General features: G+C 35.9%; 1 protein-coding gene across 3 annotated transcripts; it reads left to right on the top strand.

The window, feature by feature from the left end:
• The first annotated feature begins 268 nt into the window (after nucleotides 1-268).
• On the top strand, nucleotides 269-15,412 carry LOC141300457 (nucleoporin p58/p45-like). 3 transcript variants are annotated; one of them, XM_073830736.1, is made up of 14 exons: nucleotides 269-599; nucleotides 2,382-2,539; nucleotides 3,610-3,651; nucleotides 4,073-4,354; nucleotides 4,445-4,607; nucleotides 4,687-4,752; nucleotides 4,834-5,008; nucleotides 5,099-5,178; nucleotides 5,284-5,402; nucleotides 5,513-5,595; nucleotides 7,311-7,512; nucleotides 12,144-12,227; nucleotides 14,299-14,394; nucleotides 14,664-15,412. In XM_073830736.1, exons 1-14 carry the CDS (start codon nucleotides 520-522, stop codon nucleotides 14,831-14,833), a joined length of 1,800 nt encoding a protein of 599 aa, XP_073686837.1. In that variant the 5' UTR covers nucleotides 269-519; the 3' UTR covers nucleotides 14,834-15,412. The 3 variants fall into 3 exon arrangements, with proteins under 3 accessions (XP_073686837.1, XP_073686838.1, XP_073686839.1); XM_073830737.1 differs by lacking the exon at nucleotides 14,299-14,394; XM_073830738.1 differs by lacking the exons at nucleotides 12,144-12,227; nucleotides 14,299-14,394.
• Nucleotides 15,413-16,715: the final 1,303 nt, after the last annotated feature.

The following is a 16,715-nucleotide window of genomic DNA, read 5'->3' as shown; positions in this document are numbered from 1 at the left end:
ATTAAAAACATTAAAAAATCTTACTGTTTAAAAACTTTTGACTGGTAGTGTATTAATAAATAAACAATGGATATATGAATATTAACAGAAACTCTAACAACAGAAACAATACAAACACCCGAGTAGATAAATAATGTATTATTTAGTTCAGTAAATCACACCGCAATAAAATGTGCCTGCATGGACTTTCCATGCCAGTAGGTGGCAATACCTCAAAACAGATAATGTTTGAATTTTAACCCAAAACCAAGGAGACAGAAGAAGAAGAAGAGATTGTGCGCGGAAACACGGAGTAGCAACGTTTTCACTACTTAGAAACCCACAATCGTTTTAAAAATACCAAACTAGCGTGTGGTTGCCTCGTTTAGAGTATTTTATCTATATTTTCCTCATACGCATCAGAATTTCATAGTGGTTCCTTTTATTATCCAACTTATGTCGTAAGAAGTGGCTTTAGGGCCTCCACGAGGTTGGTCCCGCTTGCTTCTGATTGTCAAATTTGGGAAATTTAAGTCCAGAATGTCCAGCTTTAACTTCGGCACAACGACCCTCGGGTCCACCGGTACCGGAGGGGGTTTCTCATTTGGAGCTGCGACCAGGTATGTTGACACATAATTTCAGCTTTCAACAATGTGCTGCTAATTTGTAATGAGCTGTGCAGAGAACTATTGTGGAAAACATAAACGCATGTCTTAAAATGTTAACTTTAATCGGATGGTTAATATCAATTTGCTTTTTGAAATTCAAGCTCACGTTTTGGTTTCACATTCATTTTCAATGGCCTACAGAAAATGTATTTACAAAATGTGACCCTGGACCACAAAACCAGTCATAAGGGTCAATTTTTTGAAATTGAGATTTGTACATCACCTGGCAGCTGAATAAATAAGCTTTTAGCCAGGATACAGCTATGTGAAAATCTGTAATCTGAGGGTGTAAAAAAAATCAAAATAATGAGATAATAGCCTTTGAAGTTGTCCAAATTAAGTTCTTAGCCATGCATAATACTAATCCAAAAGTTTTAATATCCTAATGTTTTTTGGCTTAAGAGAAAAATGTATAATTTTGACTCATACAATGTATTTTGGGCTATTGCTACAAATATACCTATGCTACTTAAGACAAATTGTGGTCTAGGGTCACAAATAGTTGTGTATTACTTCCTTTTTTAAAATAAATATATTTTTGCCTTAAAAAAGAGTGCTGTTTTGTGCGCATGTGGTGGTATAAAGTGCAATATATTTTAGGGATGCACCGAAATGAAAATTCTTGGCCGAAACACCGAAAGAATTATGCCAATTATTAGTACCATTGCATTTATGACTATGACTGTGTACTACTCTTACTAAAATCAAGGCATTGCAATTGCATAAATTAATATTAAAGTTTCAAAGAATAAATCAATTGTATTAATTTAAACAATTATTACCAATCAAGTATTATATTACTTAAATAACATATACATATATTTTACTGCCTTTGTTTAAATTGTTTAAATTTTTATAACACATTATCTTGTGGATCCATGAGTTCACATTTACAACTCTATGCGTTTCTCTTCCAGCAGGAGGCGCTGTCAGAATGGTACACAAAGCAGCGCAGCAGATGACTGTGAAATGTGCAGCGCTCATATTTATTCAATGGATAGCCTTTTGAAATTTCATCGCAATTCTTGTCTGTCAGTCCCTACATTTAAGACCACCTGAAATCATAATTAAGACTTTCTTAACCCCTAATAACACTGCAGTCATCAATGAAAATTAAGAGTTTTATTTAAGTCTTTCAAAAAACAACCTTTACACAAAATACGTTTATTTTTATTTTTTCCCACCATGTTCGGGGCACAAGAAAAATACTAGGGGACTAAATTAATGTCAGCATATAAAGTATAATCGTCTCTTATTGTCTCTGAGAGAATGCACGTCAGATGCTGAAAGCACTGTCAGTTTTTACTTTCACTTTAACATATTGCGCAGTTCTTAGGTTACTTGTGTGTCTCTGCTCTCATCACTGCAAGCACGACTGCAGACACACCCCCTCTAGAAATTTCGGCTTTACAAGTTTTGCAAATCGCTATCCGTAGGTCTTTCCCAGATATACTGAAATACGTCCACACTGCAGACGTGTTGCTTCAGACAAGCACGAGCAGGCTGCGGTTTCTGTTTGCGTCAACATACTGTTTCGGCCGTGTTGTTTCGGTGATAAAAGTCATTCGGCCACCGAAAATTTTCGGGCGAAAATGGCCCAAAAGTGCATTTTCAGTTTTCGGCCGAAAATTTTCGGTGGCCGAATATTCAGTGCATCCCTAAATATTTTAATATCATTAGGGGTAATGTTAGTAAGACAAATATGATTTTTAATGTCTGATAATTTTTTTCCAGCACACCTGCTGCAGGTACGGGTGGACTCTCATTTGGAGGGTTTGGCACACCGACAACCACACCGGCCGCCACCAGTACCACATCAACACTGGGATTTGGGACCAGTTTATTTGCACAGAAACCAACAACTGGATTCTCCTTTAACACACCTGCCTCAGGTTCTTGTCTGCTTTTGTGACATAAATACTAGGGATGTAACAATATCAAAATCTCACGATATGATAATATCACAATATGAAGTGCACAATATGATATTATTGCGATTATTTAAAAAAGATGAACATTTTGTACAAATTCAAAGTTAAATCCTTCTATCTAATTGACTTTGAGAGTTAAAAATGAAAAGCTCCAACCCATGTCCTTAACTAAGAAAACTTAAGTCAGAAAACTCAACCCACTTTTTATTTGTGGTATACTGTTTGAGTCTAAATTACTTTCACACTGGTGTTTAAGAAAGCCATACTAATTAGAATATAATATAATATTAAATAAAAATGTTATATTATTGTGACTCCTATGACAGTAATAACACTACAACAATTGCACTGCAAAATAAATGAAAATGAGTATTTCATAGGTAATTTCTACACTTTTAAGCTTTTATTTTAACGGAAATGGCAGTAGAGCTTTTGTTTTGCCGGAAAACTCCAGCTTTAATGAAAACAGGCTTACAAAAACACATCTCATTACAAATCTAGTGAAATGCTGTAATCATCTGCCGCAAAAATAAAACATAACTGGTGGCTGTTGCTTTCCCAAACTCACACTAAACTCACAGCATATGCAATAAATGAGAATCACTGTAAACTGAGGCTTGGAAAACACCGGATCACATGCTGATCGCCTGAAGGAAGAAAGCAGCAAAAACAGACTCAATGGAAAGGGTTTTAGCTATATTGTGCTTTCGGTTTTAGTTTGTTTGGCAGATACGGTTCCAAAGCATAATGTCCCAAAACACAACTTCAAAGACCTTTTATGGAAGAATAAGAGGTTAAAATATTTTTTTACAAACTACACTCTTTGCCCAGAAGAACTTACCGTTTCATATCGTCATAATATTGATAGTATCGAGACGGTTTTCCTCTCGCGATACCACAATATTGATAATAACGTTACATCCCTAAACACTAATTTATTATTTTTTTATTACAATTTGGTGCCTTGATAATAAATAACATTGTCATGGTTAATTCATTTTGTTAATTCACTGTTTGTTTAACACTTTTAGGGGCTGTTGCTGCTGCTGCATCCACTACTGGCCTTGCTTTAGGTAAGAAATTCTTCAAGAAAACAAGCTAGAAGGAATTTAATCAGTTATAATTTTCCTTTAGTCCAGTTGGCCTCAAACTCTTTGAATCCAATGCCCCCTGTTGTCCACAACAGTATTTTCTATAAAGCATAATTAAAGGGATAGTTCACCCAAAAATGAAAATTCTGTCATTAATTACCCACCCTCATGTCATTCCAAACCTTTAAGACCATTGTTCATCTTCGGAACACAAATTAAGATATTTATGCAGCTTATTTATGCAACAGTAATGCAACTGACACATTCAAGGTCCAGAAAGGTAAAGACATTGTTAAAATAGTCCATGTGGTTTAGCTGTATACCGTCGAACATTTGCTGTGAAAACCACTGGTTAAGTCTGTCAGAGATATAATGATTTTCAATCTTTTGTTTTGCATCTTAGGAAGTCTTGCCCCTTCAACCGCTGCTTCTGCTGGTTTCAGCCTGGGCTTCGGAAAGCCAGCAGCCTCCGCTACACCTTTCTCACTGACAACCACCACCGCTGCACCTACAGGCACAGGCCTGACTCTGGGATCCGTCCTGACCTCCACAGCCCCTCAGGCCAGCTCCACTGGCTTCTCGCTCAACTTAGGAGGAGCTGCCGCCACTTCCTCCGCTCCCGCCTCGGGTTTTTCCTTTGGTGCGGGTGCCGGTACTGGTCTATTTTCCAACCCTGCCTTGACAGGTCAGCCTTTTTGAATCATTTGTTTGAACTTGCATTTGGTTAACACTGGTGTTTCTGCTCTTATATTCATTCAATATGTATGTGTTTCAGGTTTGGGACAGTCCACTTTAGGTGGACCTCTGAGTCTGGGTGGTTTAGTCTCTGCCTCTGTCGCAGCCACCTCTGCGCCTGCGCCCAGTCTCGGCCTGGGTGGAGTAGACTTCAGTACTTCTTCTGAAAAGAACACTGACAAGTTATCCAGCACCAGACCAGAGTAAGGACCACACTGCAATCACTTTTTGACTTGTTGTAGTTTATTATAGTGGTTCTTACCTTGCTTTTGGTCTCTATAGGGACAGCAAAGCCCTCAAAGATGAAAACTTGCCAGGTCCGATTTGTCAAGATGTGGACAACTTTCAGTAAGTGCGCCACTTTTTCTTTTTCTTTTTTTGCTAGTTGCATATAGTTGATTTAGTGCTTAATATGCGTTTGCTCCACAGGAAGTTTGTTAAGGAGCAGAAGCAAGTCCAGGAAGAGATCAGCAGGATGTCTTCTAAAGCCATTGTTAAAGTGCAAGAAGACATCAAGACACTCAGACAGCTTCTGTCCATCTGTGCCAGCGGCCTGCAAAGAAATTCACTCTCCATAGACAAGCTAAAGTTGGAAACTTCTCAGGTTACACAAAAAAATATCCTTCAGACCAATTCCAAACAGTTCAGCTGAGCGTTGTTCATTTTTATACTATATATTTTTTTCTTCATGTAGGAATTGAAGAATGCCGACATCGCACTTCGCACCCAGAAGATCCCTCCTGGACTCCAACATGAGAACACAGCACCTTCCGAGTGAGTGATTCTGTGCAGTTTTTCTTGTAAACTCCAACGATAGGCAGTAAAAGTTGCTTACTATTAATTGCTGTCCGCCAATGCGGTGTTCATCTCTCTCTTCAGTTATTTCCGAGCTCTTGTGGAGCAATTTGAGGTGCAGTTACAGCAGTACCGTCAGCAGATTGAAGAACTGGAGAATCATCTGACCACCCAGAGCAGCGGATCTCACATCACCCCTCAAGGTTTTTATCTACTCTGTTTTCTGTCAACTTAATAAAGCACAGCCTTGATTCATATGATAGAAAGATAGCTTGAGTTTCCTCTTGACTGTGTGATGTGATCTCCCATGTAGATTTGTCCATGGCCATGCAGAAACTCTATCAGACATTTGTTGCACTTGCTGCACAGTTGCAGGGAGCTCATGAGAATGTTAAGGTAAGTTCTGAACATTGCACATACTGTTTAAAAATTTATTTTTTTATGTATAGAAGCCTCTTTTCGCCACTGAATTAAAAAAAGTAATTGCTGCTGTTTATCTCACAATTCTGACTTTTTCCTCTGAATTGTGACTTATAAACTCGTAATTGAGAGTTATAAAGTCAGCAATGTATGATACAAACTCACAGTTCAGATTTTTTTATTCTCGGAATTGAGTTTGTGGGTATTTGTGAATTGTGACTTTTCTCAGACTTGTGAGTTTATATTGCAATTTTGACTTTTTCTCAGAATTGCGAGTTGATATCTCACAATTGAATTTTTTTCTCTGTATTGCTAGTTTACATCTCACAATTGTGACATTTTTGTCTCAGAATTTTGAGTTTATATCACAATTGTGACTTCTCACAATTCAAATTTTTATAACATGCAATTGTGAGTTAAGTCAGAATTGTGAGAGATAAACTTGTTATTCTAAGAACATGTCAGTCTTTTTTTCCTCCTCAGAAGTGGACTTTATAACTGGCATTTGCATGTTTATATGAATCAGTTCTGAGAACAAAAGTCGATTGCCAGAAAAAAAGTCAGAATTGTGAGATACAAACTCGCATTTACAAGAAAAAAGTCAGTTGCAAGTTTATCTCGCAATTGTGACTTTGTATCATGCAATTCTGAGGAAAAAATCAATTGCAAGATTTAAACTCGCAATTATGAGAAAAATAGTCAGAATTATGAGAGAAAAAGTATCAATTACCTTTTTTTTTGTTTATTCCAAAAAATTCAAAAGAACTGTTTATGAAACACATTTTTGTAACAATATAAATGTCTGTACTCTCATTGTTACTCTCTAAATAAGTGTTAATTTCTTTTCTTAAAAAAGAAAAAAAACATGACCCCAAAGTTTTATTGGTAATGTACGCTACCAGTCAAAAGTATTTGAACGGTAAGATTTTTTTATTTTATTTTTTTTTTAAAGAAGTCTCTTCTCACTAAGCCTGCATTTATTTGATCCAAAATACAGCAAAAGTAGTAATATTGTGAAATAACTGCTTTCTATTTGTATACATTTTGAAATGTAATATATTCCTGTTATTTCAATGCTGATTTTTTTTAGATCATTACTTTAGTCGTATGATCCTTTAGAAATCATTCTGATATTCTGATTTGCTGTTCCCAAAACATTATTATTATTATGTTGAAAACAGCTCTGGAGATTAATGGAAAGTTCAGAAGAACAGCATTTATCTGAAATAGAAATAGTTTGTAACATTATAAATGTCTTTTATATTCACTATTGATCAATTTAAGGCATCCTTTCTCTTTGGATCTTTCTGTTCATCAAAGTATCCTAAAAAAATGTTCTCAACTGTTTTTAATATTGATGATAAAGAATGATTTGAGTAGTGATGCTGAAAATTCAGCTTTGATCACATGAGTAAATTGCATTTTAAAATGTATTCAAATAGAAAGCAGTTATGTTAAATAGTAAAAAATAATTCACAATATTACTGAAGCTTTGGTGAGCAGAAGAGAATTCTTTTTAAAAAAACAAAGTTTACCATTCAAAACGTTTGACTGGTAGTGTATGTTATTCACATTCTTTATAATAACTTAAACTGATAAATCAAGGACAATAATTCATCAATACATAACGGTTTTTATTATAGTATTAAAGTAGAATGATTGTATTTGAAAAGTCTCCTCTTTTTCTGTAGACTCTCAAACATCAGTACCTGGGCTACCGACGAGCCTTCCTCGACGACTCCACTGACATATTCGAGTCGAAACGCATCGCCAGCAAGAAATGGCAGAGCTCTCCGCACGTCACCACAGGCCCCGCCCCCTTCGGCAGCATTCCCAACGCAGCAGCCGTTGCCATGGCTGCCACTCTCACTCAGCAGCAGCAGCCGGCTCCAGGTCTGACCGCCTTCAAGTTCTAGACCTCTTGACCTCTAGATTGATAGAATGATGAGGGGAGGGACAAATAGAAAGAACAAGGGAGAGGGGGAAATGACAAAGAAGAAAGGCAGATAGCGCAAAAAGAATTTCAAGAATAAACCGTAAATTCAGTCAGTGCCATGTCTATTTTTGTTTCTTATTCTTTTAAAAACATCGTCTCTCTCGGAGATATGGAGCAACAGGGTTCTTTTAACATAAATCATGTAATTCTATGTGTGCCAACTAGTGTGCTGTGAGATTTTAGATGCTGACTGTCTTGCCCAACCCAACTTGCATCAAATGCTATTTTAATACAGCCCACAAGTTAAATTGACACATTCCAAACCCATTCAAGGTTTAGAAAGGTCGTCTGTCTGTGTTTTTGATGGACTGGTCTTATATTTAAAGTGGCGCAGAAGGTCTTAGGACTGATCTCTGATATTCCAACAGCACTAATGTAGCCGTCACTACACAAAGTAGCCAAACACATTAGACTTGCATGCTACATACAGACTGAAATGCTTTCGCACTTATTTCCGTTTTTATACCCATAGTCACCTATATTCCTTCATGGTAGATTTTAAAGTGCCAACAAACACTTTTTAGTAAGACCGCTGTAAGCTTTCTGAGCAATATGTATGTTTTAGATGGGGAATATACAGAAATTTTTTTGGTGTAGGACAAACATGCTATGCAGGAAAGAGATTGTCGTACCTCAGGATAGAAATGTGTTTAGTTCTTTCACAATTTTTCCTCAGTTTTGACATGCGTTTTGATAGCTGCATACTAAACATTTAAAGGAGAAGTTCACTTCCAGAAAACAATGTACAGATAATTAACTCACCCCCTTGTCATCCAAGATGTTCTTGTGTTTCTTTCTTCACTTTGTAAAGAACTTGTTTTTTGAGGCAAAAATTGCAGGATTTTTCTCCATATAGTGAAGCTCAATGGTGGCTGTAAGTTTGAACTTCCGAAATGCAGTTTAAATGCAGCTTCAAATGGCTCTATATGATACCAGACGAAGAAGAAGGGTCTTATCTAGGGTTGTGCCGATAGACGATAGTATCGTGTATCGACGATAGTCAAAGATATCGCCTGTTGCTGATGCCTTTGACGATAGTAAGACGATTATTATTATTATTATGCTTCAAAAAGGCACCTAACTTTAGCGATGCAGCGCGGAGAGTCGGTTCTAGGATGCCTCAGAAACTTGCCGCGGTGAAAATGGGTAAGAGATTTATTCATCATACAGTGTACATAGATTAAGTGTAGACAGTCATTAGGATAACAGAGGTAGTAAAATGTGGTTTAGGCTGAATTAAATACGATATATGAGAATCCGTCTGTATATAGTAAACAAACATTCACCTCAGTAACATCTGTATGCGTTAACTAGAATTACAATGCGATAAAATGTCGCTAAACATATGCACGTGAATTACACGGGCACCGTTTCTCCACAATCAATATGAACTGAACTATAACATGAACTGATGACAAAGATCAGACATACAGCGGTAACATTATTACAATATGACGGGTATAGAAAGATACATTCATTTGCATTCACGCACGCATATTTACCGCTCCCTGAAGACAGCAGAGAATGAAACCGAAAGTAAACTTAAACCTATCCAACAGAACTACCGTCAGCGCTCTGTACACGCACAACTTATTCACATGCCACTACCCTTACAAAACGAATAAGGAATTTATTACATATTGACATATTTACATATCATTAAATAAATTAGCACGATAGTATTGTGTATCGGCGATCTCACAGGCTGACGATAGGACGATATGAAAATTTTGCATATTGCCCAACACTAGTCTTATCTAGTGAAAGATCAGTTATTTTCTAAAAGGATTGACAATTTATATACTGTTTTTTAACCTCAAATGCTTATCTTGTCTAGCTCTGCTTGTACTCTTGTGTATTCTCATGTACAACTCCAATTTCGAAATCATCCTACATCGCTGCAGAATTACCAAGTGAATGTGCAAAGATGATCAAACACCGTTTACAAAAAAAAGGTAAAACAGCGATGTAGGAAGATTTGAGTTGTAAATGAGATAAGAGTTTTTTTTTTTAATCAACAAATAATCGTTTTGCTAGATAAGACCCTTCTTCCTTGACTGGGATTGTTTAGAGCCCTTTGAAGCTGCATTGAAACTACATTTTGGAAGTTCAAACTCGCATGCAGCATAGAAGGCCATTACATGAAGAGAAATCCTGAAATGTTTGCCTTAAAAAACAAATTCTTTACAACTGAAGAAAGAAAGACATGAACATCTTGGATCACAAGGGGATGTACATTTTTGATCTGGAAGTTAACTTCTCCTTTTAATTCCTGTTGTTAAATAGTTTTCATAATCACTTCTTTTAAAAGCTTTTCGCCTGAGTGTCCAAATCAGTTTATGCATGTTTATCAATTGTTTAGACTGTCACTTGACAGCTTTGGCAGGTGTCATTTTGGCATTTTCAGCTTTCTCACTTCAAAACCATGCTAGTTTAGTTATATAAGGACAATGTCAGTTTTATCCTAAATGCATACTTTTTGTGCTTGTGATGATTTGAATTAACCAGATTTCCAATGGTTTTGCATATGCATGTGTACAGTAGATATGTATGAGGGCGTGTGTAAGCTACTGATTCCGAGGTGCATTAAGGTCATTTACTGTATTTCATTGGACAGCTCAGTGAACATGAGAGTTTCTGTGTGTTTTTTGTTCAACCTCCATCCGTCTGTAACCATGGTTGCATTTGTGGTTTCCATGGAGATTTCCTGGCAATAATAGCAGGTCGGAGGTGTGAGAGATAGTGTTAGATGTTCCAATGGCGCAGAATCGATTTACGCTTCTTGTCTTATTCTGGGTGTCTACAGAGGAGAATCAAATTTCAGACAGTTTTGATTTGTGATTTTACTGGAAACAATCGACAAAAGGGCTTTATCAGTGTGATCCATAAGCCAAAATCATTTCGATTAAAACTTGACTGTTCGCCATTAACATTTCTTTGGGAAATTTTGTTTGGAAATGGACTGTGCCTTTGTGCCTAAGAGAGTCTAGGCTGTTGGGGGTGCTTTTGCATATTAAATGAACTGTAAATATGTAGTGCGCTAAAGCAACGGCATGGCTTAATTAGTTGCACTGTATATGTACAGTATATACACACAAGTTGTGAGATGCATTTCCTTTAGAGTCAGCCCAACCACAACACAGTCTGTTAAAGATGAAAATCCTACGCAGACACTAGTCGTTATTCATTTTCTTACTTTATTTAAGGGCTACAGTGTTCAAGCCTTCAGATTGAGTGAACATGCTGCTTTATGGGACTGTTGAGGGTCCGCGGTGAAAGATTGTGCCAAACTTCAGTATTCAGAAGTGCAGTTTTTGAGATTTCTTGGCCTTTTGGTGGCCCAAAGCTGCTATTTCAATGCTCCGTCTTTGAGTAATAGTTGAGGTGGTAATACCTTTTTCAGACACCTTTTCAAATAGCTTTCCTCACAACACACATTTTGCTTTGTGGGAAAGCTTCGGTGAACTTCCACGATGGGCCATTGCGAATCTCAGATGTTTCTTTTGCTTTTATTTGCCATTCTACTATACAAACGAATGATCTTAATGCATGTCAAAAGGCTTTTAGGAAGTTGTGGCTATTTGTGTGTTGGTACTTTATCAAAGCTCTTACACAGGATGTCTGTTTATAGACATGTCTGTTTCTTGGTATACGTTTCCATTCCTTGGAACACATATGGGGCTTATTATTTTGGTTGTTTACAAATAGTAACATAGTAAATTCTATAATCTAACTTATAAATTGATTTTTTTTATTTTTTATTATTATATTATTTTTTTGTTTAGATGATGCTTGTTAATGCATTTAAAATGGTGTGCCTTTTGAATTAGATACAGCATTAGTCCTAACCATTGTTTGAAATGCATTTTTGGCACAGGTTGGCTTTAATCGTTTTAAACAGTGTTAATGCCATAGCTACTGTTAGGAATCGGTTTGTCCTCAACTGTTTGTCATGTTTAATGTAATTTGAATTGACAATAAATCAGTTTTTTTAAAGAAAAGCCCTTGTCTTTGTTTCTTTTTGACTGATAAAGCATTGATTTTTCTCAATAAATTGGATTAAAAGACTGCATTCGAGATGCTGATTTGTCACATCTCTAAATTAATAATCTAATCAAATTCAAACCAGCTAAAAGGAAACGAGACAGGAGCAAAAATTAGTAATGCATTAAGTAGCAGAAGCTCTGCAGATGTAGTTTAGGATATAAGTCATTTTTGTCATATAAAGTGATTTAGAAAATTTATCAAAGTAGGAAGACGTTAGAATGCATCCAAGGTAAGTAACTAAAAGCAGATTAGTACAATAAACCGCAGCCAATAGTGCCTATTTTTTTGATATTCTGTTATACAGCATTTGCTCCAAAGTCATAATGAGCAGTATTATGCAACTTCAAATAAGGAAGCATGTGCTTCTATCACAAGATTTATATATATATATATATATATATGAGTATGCTTATTGATTAATATGGATCTATATATGAGAGTGCGTGAGAGTAAGTTCCTCTGCTCTCTTTCTTTGTCCCAGGACCACAGGCGCCCTTGGGGGCCAGTTTTGGCACTCCCTTTTCCTCGGGTATTGGCACTAGCATGGGCTCATCCAGCCTCGGAGGTACTTCCTGTGATAAACCTCTCCTCTCCCTTTCTATCTCTGCACTCTTTAGTCTTTTTAGTCTTAAAGTTCACCCAAAAATTAAAAATCAAAAATTAACATACATTTATGTATCCATATTATAGTGGTTAGATTTATATGAGGGAACAAACAAGTCGTTAGTGATAATCTTTCCATGTGATCTTTCCATGTGAACTGTAAACTATGGAAGCTTGATTTACCATAGAATAAAAATATTGTCAATGTGATTTGACTTTCTTGCAGTTGCAAGTTCATCTCAAAACCTTGGCTTCTTTGAATTTATATCTTGCAATTCAGATTTTTTTTTTTAATAATTGGGAGTTTGTCATAATAGAGCCTTTTTTCCCCCTCAGAATTCTAAGATTACATCTCACAATTCTCACTTTTCCCCCCTCAGAATTCTGAGTGTACATCTCACAATTCAGATTTATTTTTTCTCCTCTGAATTCTAAGTTTCCATCTCACAATTCACTTTTTTCCCCATTAGAATTCTGAGTTTACACCTCACAATTCCAGATTAATTTTTTCCCCTCAGAATTGTTAGATTACATCTCACAATTCAGACTTTTCCCCTCAAAATTCTGTTTACAGATTTTTTTCTCTCAGAATTCTAAGTTTCCATCTCACAATTCAGACTTTTTCCCCTTAGAATTCTGAGTTTACACCTCACAATTCCAGATTAATTTTTTCCCCTCAGAATTCTTAGATTACATCTCACAATTCAGACTTTTTCCCTCAAAATTCTGTTTACAGATTTTTTTCTCTCAGAATTCTGAGTTTACATCTCACAATTCAGATTGTCTCACAGTTCAGACCTTTTTCCCATAGAAATTTAAGTTTACACCTCGCAATTCCAGCAATTACAATACAAATTCCATTTTTTTTCTCTCAGAATTCTGAGTTTACATCTCACAATTCAGATTAATTTTTCGCCTCAGATTTCTGAGATTACATCTCACAATTCAGACCTTTTCCCTCAGAATTCTGTTTACATCTCACAATTCAGACCTTTTTCCCTCAGAATTCTGTTTACACCTCACAATTCCAGATTACCCCCCCCCCCTTAGAATTCTGAGATTGCATTTTACAATACAGATTAAATTTTGTCTCTCAGAATTCTAAGTTTACATCTCACAATTCAGCCCTTTTTCTCTTAGAATTCTAAGTTTACATCTCACAGTTCCGATTAATTAACAATTCAGACCTTTTCCCTCAGAATTCTGTTTACGTTTTACAGTACATATTATTTTTTTCTCTCAGAATTCTAAATTTACATGTCACAATTAAGATTTATTTTTCCCCTTCGATTTCTGAGATTACATCTTAAAATTCATTATACATTTTTCTCACAATTCTGAGGGAAAAAAAAAAAGTGTATAATGAAAAAACAGTTCATAATAATTTTTATTCTGTGGTGGAAACTATCTTCCATAGCAAATTCAACAACCTCTTCGAACAGATCATTGTGTCAGTGACTTGAGAACTGGACGAATATGATTTCAAAACAAATCTTTAGAACCAGTTCTTTTTTCAGTGAAACATGTCCAGTTTGCAATTAGTATTCATTAATTAATTCACAAATTACTAGAGGAAATATTTAAAATATTGGTATTTTCCTCAAATAAAAACTATTGTTTGGCTTCAGAAGATGCATAAAATAGTGTGTGGAAGTCATTTGAACAACTTTTTTTTTTTTCCTGTGCTCTATAAAATGTATTGCAGATGCAATCAGACAGAAAAATAAATAATACAGGGTATGGAATGATAGCAAATTTTAGTTTTTGAGTGAACAATTCCTGTAGGTCTAAGATATGGCACTCTTAATTTGTTTTAATAATAAGTCATTTTTTTATTGATTAGGTTGTATATAGAACTTGTATTTTTCACATTTCCCTAACCATATTTTTCCTTCATCAGTTTTTCCTAGTTAATCTCAAATATAACTCATCACTCATTCCTGTTCCCCATTCCCCCGCCCTGTGACTGAGAGTTTACCTCTGGAATATATGTAGTCGCAACACCTAAATGCCCCCCATCTGTCTCTTGGCAGCGTTTGGTAGCGGCCCTGGGTTTGGGGGTGTGGCAACAGGAGGTTTGTCGTTCGGGTTTTCCTCTAGCAAGCCATCTGGAGGGAGCCTGAGCGCAGGTGTGTTCGTTAGCACCCTCCTCCATCTTACCCGCATTCATCAACGCTAATCATTACTAACAGCTCCCTCTTAATTATAATCACCCTTTTCCCTAGAATGCATCAACATAATGCTGCTTAAGGGCAAGCGCTGCATACCAGAGTGCTTGAAATGTAAAATTTGCATGGTTTATTTGTTAACAGCTGTTGTGCGATTTGCTTAAATGCTTGTTGGTAGCAGTAAATGATGAGAAGACTTACTTACTTACTTTTTAAAATCTGCTTCGCAGGGTTTGGAACATCTAACACCTCTGGCTTCAACTTCAGTAACCCTGGAATCAATGCGTCAGCTGGGTTGACCTTTGGCGTTTCCAACACACAAACTCCTGGATTTGGGGCAGGAGGGCCACTGCTACAACTCAAAAAGCCACCAGCGGGAAATAAAAGGGGCAAGAGATAAAACATCAAGTCGCTATAGGGGTAAAGGGAAATGTGACGAGGTAAAGATGATGTGCGTCTCAGATCTTTATTTTTATATATATATATATATGTGTATGTGCACATATATATTTTCTCTGTTGGATGCCATTGGATTTTTGAGATTCTGTTCGGTTCTCCCTTTTACCTTTGTGAATATGCTGTGCTCTTTTGTTTATCGTTGTCCGGTGAGTTGCGTAAGATCTAATGGAGCATATTTTGTGATGCACAGAATACCCGTGAAGGGATTTCAATGTAGATGCTCTCGATATTTGAAGATACCCTTGAACTAAGTTTACCTGCGTCTTAGTGACTTTATTTTAAACCACATGCTCTGTGATTGTAAATGTCATCCCATCCCATTAAGATGACCTGTGTTTATTGGTTTCCTGGTTACTTGTACCAAATAGATGTCAACCTGTATAAGGATGTTAAGTTCGTATACCCCTTTTTTTGTTTCTGTCTCTTTTTGTTACCAAATAGTGAAAAAATTTCTATACTTAAGCAAACTTTGTGCAAACAAGTATTTTTCGACTTGAAAGAAGTGTTTGTTATTAAAAGAAGCGACAATGATAATGTCTCGAGTCCCTTTTTTAATGAAATATTTATGTTTTAATGCATTAGGAGTGTGTATGACCTATGGAAGCCTGTTTCTGCCACTGAATAACAATTTTTAAAAGGTAAATGCGACTTTATCTCACAAGTTGGACTTTTTTGCTCGCAATTGTGAGATATAAACTTGCAATTCTGAGAAATAAAGTCAGAATTACTACATATAAACTCAAAATTGTGAGAAGTCATAATTGCGAGAAAAGACCTTGCAATTCTAGATCTCGCAATTCTGACTATAACTTGCAATTGTCTCACAATTCTGAGGAAAAATTGTCAGAGAAAAGTAGGAATTGTGAGAAATTCACCAAAAAATCTTACAATTACGATGTGTGATACAAACTTGCCTTAGATCTGAAAGTCAGAATTGCAAGATAAAAACTCACATTTGTGAGGAAAGTCTTAATTTCGAGTTTAATTTGCAATTACGAATTATATAATGCAATTCTGACTTTATAACTTGTAATTGTGACACGCTACACTGAGAAAAGTCAGAATTGTGAGAGAAAAATCTCAAAATTCAGATTTCAGAAATATCACATAATTTAACTTAAAATTGTGACTATATCACGTAATTCTGAGAAAAAAAGTCAGAATTGTGAGAACGTCCCAAAAAAATCTCACAATTCAGAAATGTTTTCTCGCATTTGCTAGTTTACATCTCGCAATTCTGAGAATTTTTTTTCTCGCAATTACAATAAAAGTCAGAATTGCAAAATAAAAACTCACATTTGCGAGAATTGTGAGTTATATCCACTGATCTATATAATAGATCAGTGGTTATATCATGCAATTTTGACTATAACTTGCAATTGAGACTTATATAATTGACTTATATAATGCTATTTAGAGAAAATAAGTAGGAATTGTGAGAAAAAGTTACCGAAAATCTCACAATACAGATTTACATCTTGCAATTCTGACCTCTTTTCTCAAAACTGGGTAATACAAACTTGCAATTCTGATTTTTGTCCCTCAGAATTGCGTGATACAAACTCGTGAGAAAGTCAGAATTGTAAAATAAAAACACATTTGCGAGAAAAAGTCAGAATTGTGGGTTTAGCCTATATGAAAAATCGGACTCTAACTCGCAATTGTGTTTATAATCATGCAATTCTGAGAGAAGAAAGTCAGAATTTCTTGTTTATACCTCAATTCTGAGAGAGAAAAAAGTTGCAATAACCTTTTTTCAGTGGCGGAAATGGGCTGCCATACATCTACACTTCATTCATTATTATTAATATATATATATATAT

This window comes from Garra rufa, chromosome 24 (assembly GCF_049309525.1).
Source record: "Garra rufa chromosome 24, GarRuf1.0, whole genome shotgun sequence".
Lineage (NCBI taxonomy): Eukaryota > Metazoa > Chordata > Actinopteri > Cypriniformes > Cyprinidae > Garra > Garra rufa.
Note: the sequence above shows the minus strand (reverse complement) of the source record. Positions and strands in the feature narration are given on the sequence as shown.

Bases quoted from the DNA above. Each gene is read 5' to 3' on its own strand.
- LOC141300457 (XM_073830736.1), top strand. From the start codon at position 520: ATGTCCAGCTTTAACTTCGGCACAACGACCCTCGGGTCCACCGGTACC. The intron at 2,540-3,609 runs GTTCTTGTCTGC...TAACACTTTTAG, and splicing joins CTTTAACACACCTGCCTCAG to GGGCTGTTGCTGCTGCTGCA. The intron at 5,179-5,283 runs GTGAGTGATTCT...CTCTCTCTTCAG, and splicing joins GAGAACACAGCACCTTCCGA to TTATTTCCGAGCTCTTGTGG.